Below are 16971 nucleotides of genomic sequence, written 5' to 3' on the forward strand. Positions count from 1 at the left end.
ACATTTGAGTCTCAGCTTTTCTTACCAGCAGTAGGAGGCACAGAGAACAGAGAACTTCCTCTGAAAAAGGGATAGAGCATCAGAGAGCTCACACTAGAAAACCTCAGTGCTTTTTAAACCTGAAAATCAGAAGACAGGTAAGAGACTATGAAATAAGAATTTATCTGGCAATGCTGAGCATTCCTGAAAAAAGTGGCATTTTTATAAAAAGCTTAACATAACTATGCTGAAAAAGGTATTTTTGTTTCCTTGTGGGCTTTTCACATTTTCCTGCAGACAAAAAGAAGCTCAATCCAGGTGAGAACTGTATCAAAGAAAAACTGCACAAAGCACTGCTTCTGCAAACAGTGCAATAGAGCACTGATCTTCCCAAGGAAGAAATGATGATATTGCAGTAATCTCCAAAATTACATACTCCTGAATAGGCAACATGAAAAATAAATAAAATAAAACAAAACAAATAAAAATTTGTTATCTACAGTTGTGTAACGTTGTGTTTGTTTTTTGTTTAAGTGCTCCAACAACCCAGGTGGAACTTTCCAATAGGAATTTTAGATGGAAAATGTTGAAGTGACATGCATTAAGTTTTTGGAAAGAAAGGCTACAGCTTAATAACTAAAAGATTAATGATCTCGTTATAAAGTTCTATATGTCTATTATCACCTCATTAATAAGATTTCCATGTTGCGAAACCTCCAAGAGGGTGGAGCCAGATGAAAGACAGTACCAATCTTTTTATGTTAAACCTTTTTTTTCATGTACTCTGTTGCTAACTGAAGGTTGTGAGAAGCAGTGAGTCAGAGACTGGAAGCTTCGTAAAGCAAATGAGAGCTATATAAAGGTGAAGCAGGTGTGTGACATACACATAGAAAAGAAAACTTTTCTAGGGGCAAGTGAAAAAGAAAATGAAGAACCTTTCATTTCTCCTGCTATTATATGCAGCACTTTCTCATGCTTTTCCTGCACATACCAGGCAAAAGAAAGAAGAAGGCATGCAGCTTATCCAGGTGAGGATGGTAGACCTTAGGGGCTGAGGTCTAACAACTGTCTAGCATCCACTGTAGTATCTAAAGTAATACTACTGTATAGCAACTGGGGAGCTACTATACAATGCAAAATGTACTGCAAATTCTGTTAGAATAAATAACAAGATTATTTCTCAGAGTGGACATCCATTACGTACTGTGACAGCAAAAGCTGCTTTAATCTTGACTCATCCCTGTTTTATTTTTTGCAGAGAGCAATTAAAACTGATGATGCATTCATTACATTAGTGATGAATTGATTCTACAAATAATGAAACATCTGAGTCAGTATACATTTGATTTATAGTCAGGTGGAAATGTAGTAATTTCTGTGACTTCTGGTATTATGAGATGCAGCTCTTCATAAGATGTGGATTTTATTTTTTTCCAAATTATTACTCTAAAAAATATGGGTGTATAGGATACTGCTACTTAGATTTTGTAGTTACTCATATGTTTCTGTTTTTTCACTACTGGCTTTAAAAGACTCTAGATAACCCTGGAGCACAGAGTAGGTAGAAGGCACACTACCAGAAAATATTCAACTGATTAGACAAATAATGAATTGGAAAGTATTCTGAGTAAAACACAAAGCATTTGTAGTCATAATATAATCTAAAAAGAACTTACTAAGAGAAAAACATCCATGCTGTCTATAACAAACTCTGTTATCCATGTTCTCAAGGAACATAAAATATCAAATAAAATATCAAACAGGTCTGAAGGAGTATTATTATAATCTTTAAGAGCTTCAAAGATAAACGTATTTGACTGTCCTAAAATATCTTGTTTCCATTAGTACTTGGAAAATTACTACGGCTTTAAGAAAGATGGAGAATCTTTCATTTGGAAAAGTAACACTGCAATGGCAAAAAAAATAAAAGAAATGCAGGAATTCTTTGGGCTGAAGGTGACAGGGAGACCAGATTCCAGCACTTTGGACCTAGTACAGAAAAGTCGCTGTGGATTCCCTGATGTAGCTGGGTTCTCCACCTTTGCAGGAGAGCCAAAATGGGCAAAACAAGTTCTGACATACAGGTAATTATAATGGAATCCTTAATGTACAGACAGCGCATTATGTAGCTATGTTGAACGCAGTTGTTTTTCTATTTTTTATTTTAAAGGATATTAAACTACACACCAGACTTACGCCCAGCAGATGTCAATGCAGCAATCAAGAAAGCATTCAGCATTTGGAGCAGTGTGACCCCACTGAAATTCATCAAGAAGGACAGAGGTGATGCAGACATAATGATCTCCTTTGCAACTGGAGGTAAAAGTCTACATAAGCATAATGAGTTATTCCCAACTTCTGCCAGTGTGAAGCAGTTCATCTGAAATAATCGTGATTTATTCTCATGTAATGCAGAGACAAACACAGACCTTGCCCAAGTTGTTATACTGATGATTCTTGAAGATGTTTGGGGGAGATTAAGAGGGAAATGAAAAGAAGGAGGGAGAAAGTAAATGTAGTGAGCTACCATAGTTCACTGAATCTATACCTAGCATTTGATGCCAATGCATGCATGAACCACAGGAGGCTCAAGACTTGTGGAATATAATCACGCTCAGAGCACCATGGCGTGGGTAGCTCTAGTACACTCCCAGGATTAGTCATGGGCTTTATGTGAGCTAAATAAGTTCTAGACATACTCAAGGCTTGTATTTTTGGCATTGCCCTCAGGGAAGATTTACCTTCTCTTCTTTCATGAACAGCTGTGCACGCATGCACTTTCCTAATCAGCTCCTCTTTTTCTACCCAAATATATCTATCCACACATTTAGCCACTGCACATAACCATTAAGTCTATGCTCATAAATCCTGCTCTGGAGATGGCCTTCAAAGGCTCTCTGGAGAAGGGATAACAGTCTCCCCACAACCTTCCTTCTGCCATCAGCACTTCAGGTACCGCTCAGGTCAGGATCAGGTGGTAACCATCTGAGGGCTGCTGACATAGACCTTGAGAAAATTTTAACTTACAAGCAAGCAAGAGAATGTATTTCAAGCAAAACCATGTCCCCCTCCTCTTCCCTCATGGAGTAAATACATAAATGTCCACCCATGTCTTGAGGAGGCCAAGATTTCATTCCTGATACATCCCTTTTCCCTTTGCAAAATTGACGTTTTGGTAAACCATTGTAGAAATGAATCTTGAAAATTTACAAAATCAGCAGACTAGAAAGCTCTGTGCTTGACTGAAGTCTGTTACCGCACCTGCTGTAGCCTTCAATCAGCTGTCTGTGGGACTCACTCCTCAGGTCACAACGATTTCATCCCTTTTGATGGCCCAGGAGGGTCTGTTGCTCATGCCTATGCACCCGGCAAGGACATTGGTGGAGATACACACTTTGATGAGGATGAAACCTGGACCAAAAGCACAGAAGGTAGGAAATTCAGTTCTCATAGCCCAAACAGAAGGAATGCAAGGTCTGTCTCTTCACTCCGCTCAAGTGCTTTAAAATGGGGCTGATTTGAAGGAGATGACTGGGCAGCTGCTTTCTGTCTCTTAGCTCAGTCACTGAGCTGTTTTAAAAAGTTAGTACAACTTTTACCCAGGGCTGGGTAGAGATTATCAGGGAGGGAGCTCAGAGAACTGCTCCCCAACCCTCCACCCTCTTCCACATATTTATGTCACACGTACAGTTCTAGGGTTCTTCTTCCACGCTGACTTCTGCAGTACTACTTCCTTGGGTTCTACTCTAACAATTTCATTACGTTTCTTTCTGACATGAATTTTGACTCCAGCTGAATTTTCCAGCTTTCAAGCAGTTCTGACAGCAGTTCTTAAAGCCTGCATGTTTTGAGTTACAAATGAAAAGACACGTATCTCCTTTTATGCCTTTTGTTTGTTGTTTTCAGGCACAAACTTGTTCTATGTGGCTGCCCATGAGTTTGGACATTCACTTGGACTTTTCCATTCCAAAGACCCCAATGCTCTAATGTACCCAGTTTATAGGAAATTTGACCCTTCAGTCTTCCCTCTTCATCAGGATGATATTAATGGCATTCAGTCCCTCTATGGTAATTCCCAATTATTTATCAGCTATTGCTTGTAATTCCAAACCCTTTGGAATACCTTTCAGTAACTTTGCGTACTGGATTTATTTGAATGAATTTGCATTTTAGTATCTTCCATTGACTGATTCCTTTAGGACCTTCTCCTAACACCTCTAATGACCAAAGAGATTCTGCTGAAATAAAGGATCCAACTGAGTCAAAAGAACCTGTACTGCCAAACTCCTGTGGCCCTGATTTAACTTTTGATGCTGTCACCACTTTCCGTGGGGAGATAATATTCTTTAAAGACAAGTAAGTCAGCTTTCAGAAACCAAAATAGCCATCTATCATTTATAAATTATGCCCTACAGCACAGAAAAAATAATTTTATCCAGAATATTCCTAAGCTGGGATTTCTCACTGTGACTTTAAAGGGGTTCAGATAAGCGAGAGATCTAACCCTTCAGGTAAAGGGCTAATTTGAGAACTGTTGTATGAACCACAGCCTGTGCTATATCACTGATGCTGACCATGGTCTTGTTAGTACTTTCCCATTTGGTGATACCATACAACAGAAAAGGAGTGCCTAGATCTCACAGGGAATATTTATTAGGATCATTTATTATTTGCAGAAAAATTCACCTGAGTGGTTGCAAGCTTCAATTCACAGCCCAAATAGTGGAAGGCATTAATTATACAGCAATCTGGCTGTTGCAATTGAAACAAGCGCAGTATTCTTATTTATTGTAGAAGGTTAACTGTTACCTTTATATCTTTATTTACCATCTGCTGGTAATTCTGATTCTTTCACTTCAAAAATCTGTAATAGTGGAGTCTATGCTAAACAGCTAAAATTGGTGATTCTCATTTGGGTTTTACAGTGTTTCCAGAGTACTCACTAATTTAAACAACCAAAGAATTATACTTAAGAACTAGAAACCTCTCCCACATCAAAATATTAAAATTCTAGTGAAGAACAAGAATTCTGGGTAAGAGATTGGAGGAAAAAAGGAAGAAGGTGGTAGAGAAACAAAGAGAAGAGGAAGATCACAAATGAAACAGGATGAACAGGATGGGCAAAGATGTCTCCTATGAAAATACAGGCAGCTTTTATTTCAGGCTGGAGCAAGTCTCAGTAGTTGGCATCCAACGCGTTCAGCATCAGAAAAAGGTACCACCAGCCTGATATGCTCAACACTATCATTCTATCCTTACTTTGAAATATCTGAGGTTCTACCAGTCTTGACATTACACCTGCTTGTAAAGCCCCTGCGCTGGTGACTTAGTACAATAGTAAAAGGTAAAGGTAATTAATACAGTGCTAAGGTCAGATAAGTAGCCCATTTTCAAAGTCATGTCAGCCCAGAAAGTTGAGAGAAGGGGTGTGAGAGGTGATTCCTTTCCTTTGCAAGACATAGGGCTGTACTTTCCCTGCTTCAGACTCTCCTCAAAATCAGCATTAAAGGGAGCTTCAACTTCAAGGATTTGAGTTCACAAACCCAGAAATATGTTATTTTGGAGAAGATACTTGCACATTCCAATCATTTCTCTAAGCAGGTGCTGATAACCATGGGGCGGAGATTTGTTCCCAGAAATGTACCCCAAACTGGCTTTTAGACATGAACTGGGTCCCTCTAGGTCATCTTCTGCGTAAAGGGAAAATAATGGTTGTTTTAAAGGAATGGTTCATCTGACCTCTTTTAGATGTCTGCATCAAGAAAAAAGGAATCTTCACCATGGAAATGACATTCTTTCCACCGCTGTTACAAGGAGTTTAGGGTGACTAACACAGGGGACATGACTGTGTTTAGTCAGCTAAATCCTGTCCTGATTGCCATGATGTGGTTTCATGCATTAGTGTGTGTAAACGTTTGATTGTATCCAAAGTCTGTGCTATATTTACATCAGGCATTTTTGGCGCAAGCATCCTGCAGTCAGAGAAGTTCATTTTGATTTGGTATCTTTATTCTGGCCACGGCTGCCATCTGGTGTTGATGCTGCATATGAAATTCCTGAGGAAGACAAAATTCTCCTCTTTAAAGGTAAAATGTCTTCAATATTCCAACACTATCTTTCCTAATAGCTTAAGAGATAATGTCTGGATTGAAAAACACACTCTTTCTGTAGGATTCCATGAATTTTAATTTAATTTTAATTTAGTCCAATGAGGTGGTGTATTTCAGTCACAGAGATAACAAGAACATTATCCAAGATAAGTTATGTGTTTTTTTCTTTTTTTTTTTCCCTGAAGATATATCTGTTAATTTAAAAATGATAGTATGTCTGCTTCCAGCTTGTGAAAAACTAAGATAAATAAAGAGGAAGACTGAAGTTTTCATTTCTGTAAAATATGATGCACTGTACAGTTCTTGGATTTCTTGGACTGCAGAACAATATGTAAAATTCTTTCAAGTAATCGGTATTATCTCTCTGTGGTTTCTTTTTCATTAAAAGATAAGCTTTCATGCAAAGGTTTACATAATTCCTAGAAGATTCTGATAACACGTTTTCATCAACTTTTCTTAATAGGGAATGAATTCTGGGTTGTGAGAGGAGAAACCATACCACCTGGATGCCCACAAAAACTCTACGCCCTTGGATTTTCAAAGGATGTTGCCAAAATTGATGCTGCTTTTTATGACAGAAATAAGGGGAAAGCATATTACTTCACAGAGGACAAATTTTGGAGGTGATACTATCTATTACTTTCCTAAATTAGATCAAACATAATCTCGTGATCAATATCCTGTCACGACTGAGGATGCATTAGTCACACATTAGTTTTGGTCATCTTTTTCACAGTCACAAAATTCTAAAGAAATATTTGCAAGAGAAATGAAGCAATGTTTTTAGCTTTCCTTTTAAGTGCTTTAGCTATTTCATCATGTTATGTGTTCATTTATTTATATAAATTTACTTACCTTGGGAAAAAAGCCATCTTACAGCTCCAGAAATCATGTCATGAAATCTGACAGAACAGAAATGACACATGATTTATCTCAAAGCCACTCCTGCAGGTTAAGAAGAAGAATTCCACCTTCTTTCCAGTTACCAACAGAAAGCTCATGAAGCTGCAGACTAATGGTCTTCAGCTGTTCAGATCCATGTTGCAACCCTATATTTCTAACAGCTGAAGGAGATGCTCCTATATCAGAAGCAGCAGGCTACCTTAGCTTTTGTAGGTGAATGATACGACATCTATCTTCCTTATACATGTATATCATACATACAGAGAGGATCCTGGAGTAACTAACTGGTTACAAACTACTAATTTGAGCAGATTACACTTCCATGTTTTCATTAAAAATCTCAGCCTGGAGTCTTGAGTTGTTTTCCTGATATTGTTTGACATATTTGCTCTTGCTGAACAAATGTATCAGAAGCAGAATGTTTCAGCCTTGTTATTAAGTATGCTGACAGATATATTGAATTTCACTTAAAATTCAATGCCTGCTGTAGGTAGCTTAGGTAAAATAACTTAAAATATCTTATAACTTAAGAAAAAGTTAGATTTTTCCTAACAAACATTTCTTACAGAGAAGGAACATTAAAGCAATCTCTTAATAATCTCACAAACGTAACTTATTTTTGAGATAAGATTTTCCATCCAACTCTTCTCTACGGTTTCTTAAAAATAAAACAATACAAAAAAGGGTAGATTTGTGACAATAGCTTAAATTAAGTTTTCTTAGTCATACCTTGAGATGATGTAAACAGAAGTAATTCTTCCTGTGTGGCCCATTGAGTAAATAATGGTTTATGACCCTCAGATCTGTCTCAAGGTTATCTGAATATTGCTGAAAGTCCTCAGTGAACTTGGCTCCCTGGGTGGGAAGTATTGACGTGGGCTGAAATAATGATGAATTGTTTGCACTTTTAATTGACATCAGGTTGTTTCTTGTTTTTCTCAGTTATGATAAAAGAAATCAGTCCATGGACAGGAAGCCAAGGCTGATAAAAGATGCATTTCCAGGAATTAATGCAAAAGTTGATGCTGTTTTTCAACATGAAAGTGAGTCTCTGTTCTCAAGCGAACCTGAATTAAATGACCCAGGGACTCTCGGGGTTATAGGACTGAAAGTGCTTGGACAGATAGATGCTTTTCTGCAGGCTCCTCATAGCCCTGAGGCTGACCCTTGAAACCCCAAAACAGTCATGTAGCACTCACGTGCTTCATTTTTCCATCTTGAAAAATAATGATATATACATTTGATGTAGGGTTGAAAATTGTTTCACAGTTGAAATAGGCATTCCTAACGGACAGACTGAAATATCTGCATTCATGTCCATGTGTAACTCAAGCCATGAGGAGTACCAGTTAAGACATTGAGGTCTCAGCAGCATAAGGTCTACCTGCTGTGAGCAAGGCTATCACATCCTGACATGTCATTACCTTGAGAATAATAATTACCACTAGCTTCTCCTGCATGACAAAGGATGTGATTTCAAAAGAGAGATGCTGGGACAGACTGAAGAGCAGTGATCCCAAGCTCTAGTGCACCACTTTGCAAACATTATCCCTGGGAGCAGATACTGTTGGCAGTGTGAGTGTATGTGAAATATGCAAAGTTTTTGGAACTCTTTCCAGCTGTTGTTAAAGTGTATTAAGCTTTACACCTGCAATAACTTAATTTGTTATTTTTTTTTTTCCTAGACTTCATTTATTTCTTTCAAGGAAGAAAGCAACTTGAGTTTGACCCTGATAAGAAGAGAGTAACACGCCTGCTAAAGACAAACTTCTGGTTTCCTTGTTAAGAAGAGGAAATCTACAATGGTGTAGGAAAGAATGCAGTATTACTGCACTGTAAACACTATTTCTTTTGTAAATATACGAAACATATAGGTGCTCAGACTCAGTCATCATACATCACTCTCATCACTCTCTGCATATTCATTCTGTGCTTCTGTAAATAACTGAAAAACAGTATTTAGCATACTGATACATATATATATATATATGTACATAATTAACATCAGAATGGCTAACATATTTTTAAAGCCTCTAGTAGCAGGGCTACTCAAATGGGACACTCCAATGTGAATTCAGACCATGAGCAAGTTTAATCTGCATTTCATCAAAGTCCACAACACAGTAAGACACGCTCGGTCTGCTCAGGACAAAAGAAATGCCATTTGTTCCTGCAGCAAACAGTGCAAATGATGCTGCCATACCCTGCTGTAGGGAGGTGACAAACAGGGCTTTGCTGCACTGGCAATACCGGAGACAAAATGATTAATTTGAGTTACATCACCTCCAAAAATAAGAAATGAATAGGTCTAATTGGTGTCTGACATTGCCAAAGTCAGAGAAACAGGTTCAAAAGTTCTAACTTTAATGTTAGTTGGAATTCAATAAGAAAGCTTTCAGTGACGTCAGCTTGTTCCTTGTTATTTGACTCACTCTGTTCTTATTTCATATTTCTGTTTTTAATTCATGTTTCTGGTGCAGTTTTTTGAGTGGTCCTATAACCACAAAATATTTTAATGTCTTAATCAGTCCACAATCTCAGCTACTATAGTAAAAGCCAAAAATATGTACGGATGGCTTGGCTCACACTTTATAGGTTTTTATTTTCTCAAGGAATTCTCTGCCTCTGGATTTCGGTGACTTCCTTCAGCTCTTCCTACTGCTCTTCCTACCTGTGCACTCCATAGCATTGCCACTGGGGCTAACTGCATTAGGTCATGTTATTTTAACTGAGATAATCGCTTCTGACTCTGATCTTTTAGATGTTTTTTGAAATATTCTCCTTCATGTGAGATTGTAATTCTGAAAGCAATGTAGGCCTGTCGTAGAACTGTCATTACTCTGACTCAACTCTGTCATGTTCTGACTCTTAGATACTTCCTATTTCTTTATTTTTGATGATTTCTGGGACTCTTTCCTCCCTTATTTCACCTATTACATGTGCAGAGGATCATGCTAATTACTGCATAGGAAATTGATATGTAGCAGAAGTAGAGTTCCACTGATTCTACTACTATCTGTCTTAAAATAATTTCAGTGTTTGGTTGTTTGGGTTTTTTGTTGTTGTTGTTGTTTTTGTGTTGTTTGTTTTTTTCTTTAACTGTTGTTTGGTGTCTTATTTTTCTTCCCAATTTTTAGTCTGAAAAGCCCTGGTACTACTGGCAAGTCAGCCTCATCATTTTTGTAAAAATTGAATTTTTAACCAAAGATTATTGACCTACATTTCAGATGTTGTACTCTTCAGAGGTATACTTTGAAACCTGGATTCATAGCTGATACATTCATTGTTTGTGGCACACTCAAACCAAGGGCTTCAGTAAATTTTTTCCTCAATTTCTTGTGTATTTCTAAATGTGCCAGATTTCTAGCCTGTTTGCATCAAGATTGGATGAAGATGAAATTGTCTTCACAAGGAAAAAGATTATCATGTGATTCTTTCTCCTATAGAATTCAGATCACAAAAAATGAGTTTATTTTCTTTAATAGTGTCTTTTTCTTCAATGATTTCATTTGTTTTTGTTGTCACTGTCTTGTTCTGGAAGATATTTTTTTCTATATTTGAATGTATCTTTTTGTTTTCTATTCACTAAGAACTCCATAGCACTTTGATCAAACATAATCCAGGATGCCCAACCTGGACGGCCCAACAATATTTTTGTTCAGGATGCTACTTTTCATACCTTATATTGGTTTTCTTGATTTCACACAGTCATCCTCACTGGTAGGCACAAATCTCCTTTGATACTGTTCTTGATATGATTATGTATGTATTATCACAATAGCTGAGGCGGTGCTATAGCTAAGGTAGTGAACTAAAAACCCATTGTGTAATGACTTGGAAATTCAGAACTAGAAGACCCCAAAGTATCACATAAATAAAATAGACAAAGATGATAAAAACTGTGCTGACTGAAAAGATCCCTTGCTCCCTGTCAGCATAACAACTAACCCTGCATGTTCACAAGCAGTAGCTCACAATGAGATGCTTTAACATTAGTGCTCTGCCTCCAGATGGGAGTCTGTGAGGCTGTACCAAATCCAGTATGTCCCAAATGGGCCAGAGCCCCTGGGTATATGCAGATTGAATTTTCAGATTCGTGCAGGGAAATTTATCCTTATTGCCTCTTTCAGGCTAACTTTTACGACCTTACATCTTGTATGACAGTTGCAATGTTTAGAGGTGAAGGATTTTCAAGCTGGTGAGGTCAGTTCTGAAGGCATCCCAAGACCTGCTTGCCTGCAGGGAAATCCTGCCCAGGATAGGATAGAGAATTTTCTCACCCCGGGCAGCAGCTCCAACAGGGAGGAAGAATCTGATTAGATTTCCAGTGTGTGTTCAGGAAACAGGTACTGAAAAGTGGCACTCCTTCCCTTCTCCTTAAAGTGCTACTGATTTCCGTGATGATGCCCTGTCTGAGAGTTGTGCAAGTCACTGAGGTGTAATTCAGGCACTACCCCAGTCTGTGAGCCATCACATTGCATTGCTTTTCTACAATAGAATAATTAGAGCTGATTCAGGACCTCACATCCTGAGCCCTATCTCAGTGGCCTTTGGACTTCAGTGCGGTTTGAACTATACACTTGTGCTCCTGCCACTAACTATCCCAACATCCTGGTTCGTAAATGGCATGACTGATCACAGTCTTGGAGCATGTACAATATTGGCTGATTGTAAATCACGAGATTGTGCAAACTTCAAAACATCTGAGTTGGAGGGTTGCCTTCGGCTTTTTCATATCAGTATTAAAATGTACATGGCTCACTAAGAGAAAACTCCTAATTAATCTGCTAACTTGAGGAAAATACCTGGCAACCAGCTGTATTGTGCCACAGAGTGATGTGATTTATACCCCTGACATTTCAGTCTTCCCAGAAAAAGTAACATCCTTCAAGGAAAAGAACTTGTTTCAGAATAACATTCTGGTTTTGTGAAAAGATTTTGATTTTGTTCCCTCAAAATATATTGGAAACATATGGAAAGATTAGGATATGCATAACAGCTCAGAAAGAACAAAAAAGTACTTCCTAGAAGAATGACTGTACTTTTTAGTACCACCTGTTCATGAGAAAAAATGGCAAGTATAAATGTGACAATTATGTTAACAAACAATTCTTTGAACTGTGAACTATGAATTATTTCCTTTTTGCAATATTAAAAATATGGAACTACCAATCAAAGTTCCCTTTTCTACAGTAATTCTGTTGTGAAGGACTTTGATTTAGGGAAACCCCACTGTGATTCACACTGAGTTTATTTTTTCATTATTTAGTCAGTGATGAGCATTGAAGTTTCACCTTAGCAAGAGAAAAAGCCATGAGAGGATTTTTAAATGTTTCATATATAACTGGGGGAATAGAACACTATCCTGAAGAATCACATACAAGCTACAGGTAAGTTATACACAAGGTCAGTGGAAGTCACTGTGACAGAAAATTGTTGGAGGCTCAAAAACTCTTCTGGGGAAATACTTGTCCTTTTATACTTCTGCCTAAAGATCATTTCCAGTTGGTGCTGAAAAGTGGATAAACCTAGAAGATCAGTGTGCTAGATGGGCCTGGGCAATGCTTGTGCTCCTATGTAGAATTGATGAACAAGGAATGGTGAGTAGACTGTCTAGAAAAGGGATACTTAGAAGTCTCTTGACTCATGACAAGCAAAAAAGATGCAGTTTTGTTTTTGATTTTAGAAAGGCATTTGATACTGTCTCCCACGACATCCTTATAACAAAGCTGAGGAAGTGTGGGATAGACGAGGGACAGTGAGGTGGGTTGAGAACTGGCTGACTGGCAGAGCGCAGAGGGTCGTCGTTGGTGGTGCAGAGTCTGGCTGGAGACCTGTAACCAGTGGTGTCCCCCAGGGGTCTGTGCTGGGTCCGGTCTTGTTCAACATCTTCATCAATGACCTTGATGAGGGGATAGTGGCCACCCTCAGCAAGTTTGCTGATGATATGAAGTTGGGAGGATTGGCTGACATGCGTGAAGGCTGTGCTGCCATTCAGCAAGACTTGGACAGGCTGGAGAGCTGGGCAGTAAGAAACCGGATGAGTTTCAACAAAAGCAAGTGTAGGGTCTTACACCTAGGGAGGAATAATTGCATGCACCAATACAGGCTGGGGGATGAGCTGCTGGAGAGGAGCTCTGCAGAGAGGGACTTGGGCGTCCTGGTGGACGACAGGTTGGCCATGAGCCAGCAGTGTGCCCTCGTGGCCAAAAAGGCCAATGGCATTCTGGGGTGCATTAAGAAGAGCGTGTCCAGCAGGTCGAGGGAGGTGATCCTCCCCCTCTACTCTGCCCTGGTAAGGCCTCATCTGGAGTACTGTGTCCAGTTCTGGACTCCCCAGTACAAAAAAGACAGGGATCTCTTGGAAAGAGTCCAGCGGAGGGCCACAAAGATGGTGAAGGGCCTGGAGCATCTCCCCTATGAAGAAAGGCTAAGTGAACTGGGTCTGTTTAGCCTTGAGAAAAGACGACTGAGAGGGGACCTGATCCAGGTTTATAAATATCTGAGGTGTGGCGGCCATAGCGGTGAGGCCAGTCTCTTTTCAGTGGTACGTGGAGACAGGACGAGGGGAAACGGACATAAGCTGCAGCATAGGAAGTTTTGCACGAATGTGCGTAAGAACTTCTTCACGGTGAGGGTGACGGAGCACTGGAACAGGCTGCCCAGGGAGGTTGTGGAGTCTCCTTCTCTGGAGATATTCAAGTCTCGCCTGGGCGCCTACGTGTGCAACCTGGTGTAGGGAACCTGCTTTGGCAGGGGGGTTGGTCTCGATGATCTCTAGAGGTCCCTTCCAACCCCTACAATTCTGTGATTCTGTGATTCTGTGATTTGTCAAGAAAGAAGTGCATGAATATTATGTATGATTATTGCTAATACAAAGAGTCATAAGGCTGTACTGCCTGGGGGAAGAATGGAAACCCCTCCTGAAAACAATGGCCCTTTATTCACAACAGCATCACTCCTCCCTTTCTTAGGCATTACGTTTGGGTTTATCTGTGCTGAGCAGATGGGTCCTGCACCTGGTGGTGATTCAAGGTAACCTGAGTATAGTGTGGGTGCTTGTTGTCTGGGCAAAGGCTGTCTCTGAACAACAGTTAGAGGTAGGTAAGTGCCAGGTTTGTCTCTCTCTGTTGGTTATATATGGTTATATACATCAGGCACACTTCAGGCAGAGTCAGTGAGTTAGGAGATGCCAAATCCAGTACCTTGACAAAGCTGGGGTTAGTGCAGCACCATGCCCAAAGTCCATCCAGCAGAGGTGTTCAGTGTGTGTTCCCAGAAGGTGCATCAACGTCCACATACATACATGCATGCACACACACAGAAATGTGGATGTGCCAGTAACATAGGCTCAGACACTCTGATCATGGACACACAGACCTGCAGCCTCTGGTTCCATCCTAAGGCGAGTGGGTCTGGTGAGACTTCACTTACCCATGCATGTAAGACAGAGAACCTTGCTCATGAAACTATTCAAGAGCATCCAAGGAAGGGATACAAAGATAGTGAAGGATATAGAGGGAAAGACGTACGAGAAGCAGCTGAGGTCACTGGATTTGTTTGGCCCAGAGCAGGCTGAGGGGAGGCCTGATGGCGGCTGCAGCTCCTCACAAGGAGTGGAGGACAGTGCTGAGCTCTGCTCTGTGTGACAGCGACAGGGCCCGAGGGAACGGCATGGAGCTGTGTCGGGGGAGGGGCAGCTGGGGGTGAGGAAAGGGTCTGCCCCACAGGGTGGGCATGGAACAGCCTGCCCAGGGTTGTGGGCATGGCCCTGAGGTGCAGGAGCTCATGACATGTTTGGACAGTGCTCTTAGTCACATGGTTTGTTTATTGGGTGTCCCTGTGTGGTGCCAGGAGTTGGACTCAATGATCCTCACGGGTCCCTTTCTAACTTGGGATATTCAATAATTCCACGAGCCTTTAGCTACTCAGTTTAATGGGTTTGCAAGCAAATTGAGAGACTGTGTAGACACCAGTTTGCACTCAGTAAACTCATTTTGGCACTTTCAGGTTTCCTTGGAAAGGATAGTATGGCAATATGCTAACTGCTGCGTGATTGGAAGAGCAGGTGACTGAAAGCTATCCTACACCCATTTGAGGGAGATGTGCTGAAGGACACGCAGTGGGACACCACTGCAGATGGTGAAATGGGACATGACTTTGTGGCCCGACATGATGGAAATTCCCAAGACAGAAGGAAGACACTGCTTCTGCTTCCTCTTCTTGATGTTGTTTGAGATTTTCACTTGATGACTCTGTGAGCACATAAGTGGCTCCCACAGCTAGTGCTGGAAACCAGGGTTCTCTAATCCTGTCATTGGCTGTCCTAAAAAGTAATTTATTTAAAGTTTCCAGGAAGATAGCCAGATGTCCCCTCCCACCCTCTGCCTGACTCAGTATCCTCTGGTCACGTTAAAATTTGGCAAAAGTCCTTTTGCAGAAATGCACATGGCAGCAGAACCTTCCAGTACAATCTGTAGCTTCTGATTTCCTAATGTTCCCGTTGCAGCCCCTGGATCCTTCCAGTTAATCTGCATGTCTTCTTTGCTTGCATGTGTTTAAATATGCCTATTATGCCTTCAGAAAAAAAAAGAAAAAAAAAAAAAAAGATAAATAAGGAGTGATCTACTCCTTAGGGAAAAAAAAATACTGGAAAAGGAAGAAAGAAATGGGGGTATTAACTTATTAACTCAAGATCTAAATTTGAATAAGTCTACAGAAATACATGAGGAATAAATATTTACAGGGAGAAACACTAATTTAGAAACAGAATTAGAAAAGTTAGGGAGCATTTCACTAATCCCAGGATCATTTGAGTTGTTCAGACTTTGCAGATGTATCTAGCATCAACAATGAAGTTTAACTGGACAATGAATCATGAGATTGAATCTTTTTAAATCTGTAAAAGCTGTTTTCCAGAATCATCTTCCTAGTTATTTCAATGACTTCAGTGTATTCAATGATTTCAATGTATTATTGCTTTGAAATGTTCAGTATTATTTTTATTCAATAGCTCCATATAAGAAATATGACAAAAATTAAAAAGTATAAAGAAATTTACTTTTCCAGGAGTAGTATCTGCTCTGCTAAACTTCAGTGTGGTGGAGGATGCTGCACTACAGTGATAGTAAAACTATATAGTAGCTATATAGCCTTGGTACTTGAGAAACTAATTAGAATACTTCCTGAAGGGTATTTCCAACTTCTTTGGAGTTGAACTCAGTGATCCTTGTGAGGCTCTTCCAGTTTGGGATATTCCAAAATTTAATGATTCTAGAACAATACAGTTTTCACCCTGCGTTATATTTCTTCAGATCAAACCCTGCTAGGTTTCAGGTAGCAGAAATAAAGGAGAGTGGTATGTATTTGCCTTTTCCCATCTCACACTAGCCTTTATTTTTCCTTTTTATGACATTTAATCACACACAACAAAATTTATAATGTATTGGGAGAAACCCATAGAGGTTTCCACAGAGTGTCTCTGGCAGGAGAACAGCACCAGATTCAGCCTGACAACTTTCAGAGTTAGCAAGCTTGCAGCCCATTCAGGCCATCTACTCTAGTAGTTAGCTGTCCTAGCAGATAGAAATGCTTTCTTAAAATTAGGGGTCTGCACTATAGGTACCATATAATCAGCAGAATCATTCCCTAGAATCCATTTTCAAAAGGAAAGTCAGATTCCTACATTACATATAGAGATATTATGCATCAAAACACTTAAAGTTGATTCTACATCAGAGCATTGTTCATTTGGTTATACCTGAGACACACGCTCCTGAGGCTTGCTGCCATAGCATGAGAAGTATGAAGACCTACGTCCTTGCAGGGTAGCTGGAGGTCAGGTGGGCTTTCCTAGAAGACCTTAAATTGCACAAATACTCAGATAGCCAAACCCTATGTCTACATATAATCACTCTTGTTTAAGACCATTGTGGAGTCTTGGAAAACATTTACAGCCTGTCTTTCAGGAGCAGCTCTT

The 16971-nt window shown here is 39.8% G+C and overlaps 1 protein-coding gene and 1 long non-coding RNA gene across 2 annotated transcripts; one reads left to right on the forward strand and one right to left on the reverse strand.

Annotated features, from left to right (window-relative positions):
- Positions 1–788: 788 nt before the first annotated feature.
- Positions 789–13621, forward strand: LOC100544642 (stromelysin-1-like). The gene is made up of 10 exons (XM_085216296.1): positions 789–1007; positions 1825–2063; positions 2150–2298; positions 3285–3410; positions 3886–4047; positions 4179–4335; positions 5932–6065; positions 6553–6712; positions 7935–8035; positions 8678–13621. Exons 1-10 carry the CDS (start codon positions 906–908, stop codon positions 8776–8778), a joined length of 1431 nt encoding a protein of 476 aa, XP_085072422.1. The 5' UTR covers positions 789–905; the 3' UTR covers positions 8779–13621.
- LOC146545811 (uncharacterized) lies at positions 3050–7793 on the reverse strand. The gene is made up of 3 exons (XR_014881111.1): positions 7722–7793; positions 6945–6991; positions 3050–3390 (listed from the first exon to the last, which is right to left on the reverse strand). It is a non-coding gene; the product is annotated as an uncharacterized LOC146545811 (long non-coding RNA).
- Positions 13622–16971: the final 3350 nt, after the last annotated feature.

The sequence above is a fragment of the Meleagris gallopavo genome, chromosome 1 (genome assembly GCF_905368555.1).
Source record: "Meleagris gallopavo chromosome 1, MGAL_WU_HG_1.1, whole genome shotgun sequence".
Taxonomy (NCBI): domain Eukaryota; kingdom Metazoa; phylum Chordata; class Aves; order Galliformes; family Phasianidae; genus Meleagris; species Meleagris gallopavo.